Below are 2248 nucleotides of genomic sequence, written 5' to 3' on the forward strand. Positions count from 1 at the left end.
GCGCTGGCGCAGCACAAGTGCTCGCGGATCGTGCGCGTGGAGTACCGCTGCCCCGAGTGCGACAAGGTCTTCTCGTGCCCGGCCAACCTGGCCTCGCACCGCCGCTGGCACAAGCCGCGCCCGCCGCCCGCCGCCAAGGCGGCGCCCGAGCCCGGCAAGGCGGCGGCGGCGGAGCGGGAAGCGGGCAGCGGCAGCGAGCGGGACACGCCGAGCCCCGGCGGCGCCTCGGAGGGCGGCTCCGAGGAGGGGCCCTTCGGCTGCCCGCGCTGCGCCAAGCGGTTCCGCCGGCAGGCTTACCTGCGCAAGCACCTGCTGGGCCACCCGCCGGCCGCCGCGGAGCCGCCGGCGAGCCGCCTGTGCCCGGTGTGCGGCGAGGCCTTCCCCAGCCGCAGCGGCCAGGAGCGCCACCTGCGCCTGCTGCACGCCGCGCAGCTCTTCCCCTGCAAGCACTGCCCCGCCACCTTCTACAGCTCGCCGGGCCTCACCCGCCACATCAACAAGTGCCACCCCTCCGAGAACCGCCAGGTCGTCCTGCTCCAGGTGCCCCTGCGGCCCGCCTGCTAGGGGACGACGGCGGGCAGCGGCCCGCGGCCGGCCGGGCCCCCCGGCGGAGCTCGCCGCCGCGCCATTAGCTTTAATTCGGCTCGCGAACTGCTGGAATCTGGCTTTACCCCCCTCCTTCTTATCTTTATTTTTATCCCCCCCTCCCCCCCACTGAACCCCTTCCCCTTTTTATTATCGTTATATTTTTAAACGCGAACAAATCCGACTGCTTGGAGAGCGACTCTTGTTCTAATAGTCGTAGCCACAAAATGCCTTGAACTCTTCGCTGTTCGATGGTCTCCGGAGGAGCAAAGATTTCTTTTTTTTTTCTTAAAAGAAAAAAAAAATAACGCTGTAGAAACTGCCTTAACTGTGACATGCCAACGTCCCCTTGCTCCCTTTCCCCGTTTTTTTCCCATTCCCTCCCACCCCGAGGTAGCCCCACTGGTTTGCCTTTGATCTGTATATGTTGGTTTGAGTAATTATGTTTATTTATTGGTTATTTATTTATATTGATTATGGAGATCGATTAATTATTTGGTCGCGGATGTTTTAATGCGCTTTTTGTCTCCTTTCCTCTCCCTACCCCCCAGCCCGCACTCGCCCATCCCTGTGCCCTCCTGCCATTTCACTGTGCGTTTTAGATCTTTTTCTTTTTTTCTAAAGGGATGTGCTAAAAAAGAAAAAAAGAGGAGAAAAAAAGGTTTTAACTTTTATACCTAGAATAACACACAATCTTAACCRTTTTATCTCGTGCAACTGACAGCTCTTACTTTTAGATGCAATCTCTTTTTCTACACACATTATTTTCTTAACTGTTAGCTATTTATAGAGTGCTTCGATAGAACTGTTTTGACTGTATAATTATTTACTATTTGAAATAAAATATTTTCAAATTCATCCCTGCACTCTTCTGCGGCCGCCCCGGGCTGCTCAGCACCTTTAACAAGCATAGTTACCAGGGAATTGCTGGGGAGGGGGCGACTCAGTGCRTCCCTCCGCTTTCCCCCTGCCCCCGATGCTGCTTTTCTAAAGGAGGCTCCGAAAAGGGGTCCTGTCCCCCCCCCCCCCACACACACACGCACCTGTGAGCCAAGGGGTGAAAACACCAGGAAGGGAAGGGGACACTTGGCAGGGTGGGGGGAGAAGGGGAGAAACGAGGCGGTTTCTGCGCGGTAGCGGTCTGGCGCAGGCRGGCGAAGCTGCGGCCCGGTGGCGGCTTGTCCAGCTCCAGCCCTGCGGCCGCAGCATCCTCCGGCGGCCCTGTTCAACCTGCATGGCAGGGCCACAGCGTCCCGAGCCTGCGGGTTGGGACTCGGGGGTGTCCGGAGCTTTTCGGGCAGCCCATGCCTGCTCCATGCAGCAGTTGCGCTGCTTTGCTTGGAAAGGGAGTGCTTGAATTTGTTAGCAAAGTTGTTACAGCATCGGGGTAAGCTGGGAAGAGGTGAGAGGACGCGCTGGGGCGGTGACACCTTTTGCAAAGTGACTTCTTGGGCAAAATGAAATCTTCCTAGCGGATGTCACAGCAGAGCCATCCGGCTCCCCTTTCTCGCTCCCTCGGCCCATGAGTGCCAGCCACCGCTCCTGCTCTGTGGGCGCGAATGCAGGTGCCTTGTTGCATGCGAGCGTTAAGAGCTCAGTTTGGGCTGAAAGATTTCAGTTGGGATCTTTTGGCTGCTTCCGAACAGGGAGATTGGCGGCTGGG

General features: G+C 57.9%; 1 protein-coding gene across 1 annotated transcript in view; it reads left to right on the forward strand.

Moving 5' to 3' along the window:
• LOC146588077 (insulinoma-associated protein 1-like) overlaps window positions 1-1341 on the forward strand; it is a 4006-nt gene extending 2665 nt beyond the window's left edge. The window contains exon 3 of the mRNA XM_085318589.1: window positions 3-1341. Within this exon, the coding sequence (XP_085174715.1) occupies window positions 3-564 (562 nt within the window). The 3' untranslated portion in view covers window positions 565-1341. The remainder of the gene's footprint in view (window positions 1-2) is intronic.
• The last annotated feature ends 907 nt before the right edge of the window (window positions 1342-2248 follow it).

This window comes from Rhea americana, unplaced genomic scaffold (assembly GCF_003343005.1).
Source record: "Rhea americana isolate MKP2758 unplaced genomic scaffold, rheAme1 scaffold_542, whole genome shotgun sequence".
NCBI lineage: Eukaryota > Metazoa > Chordata > Aves > Rheiformes > Rheidae > Rhea > Rhea americana.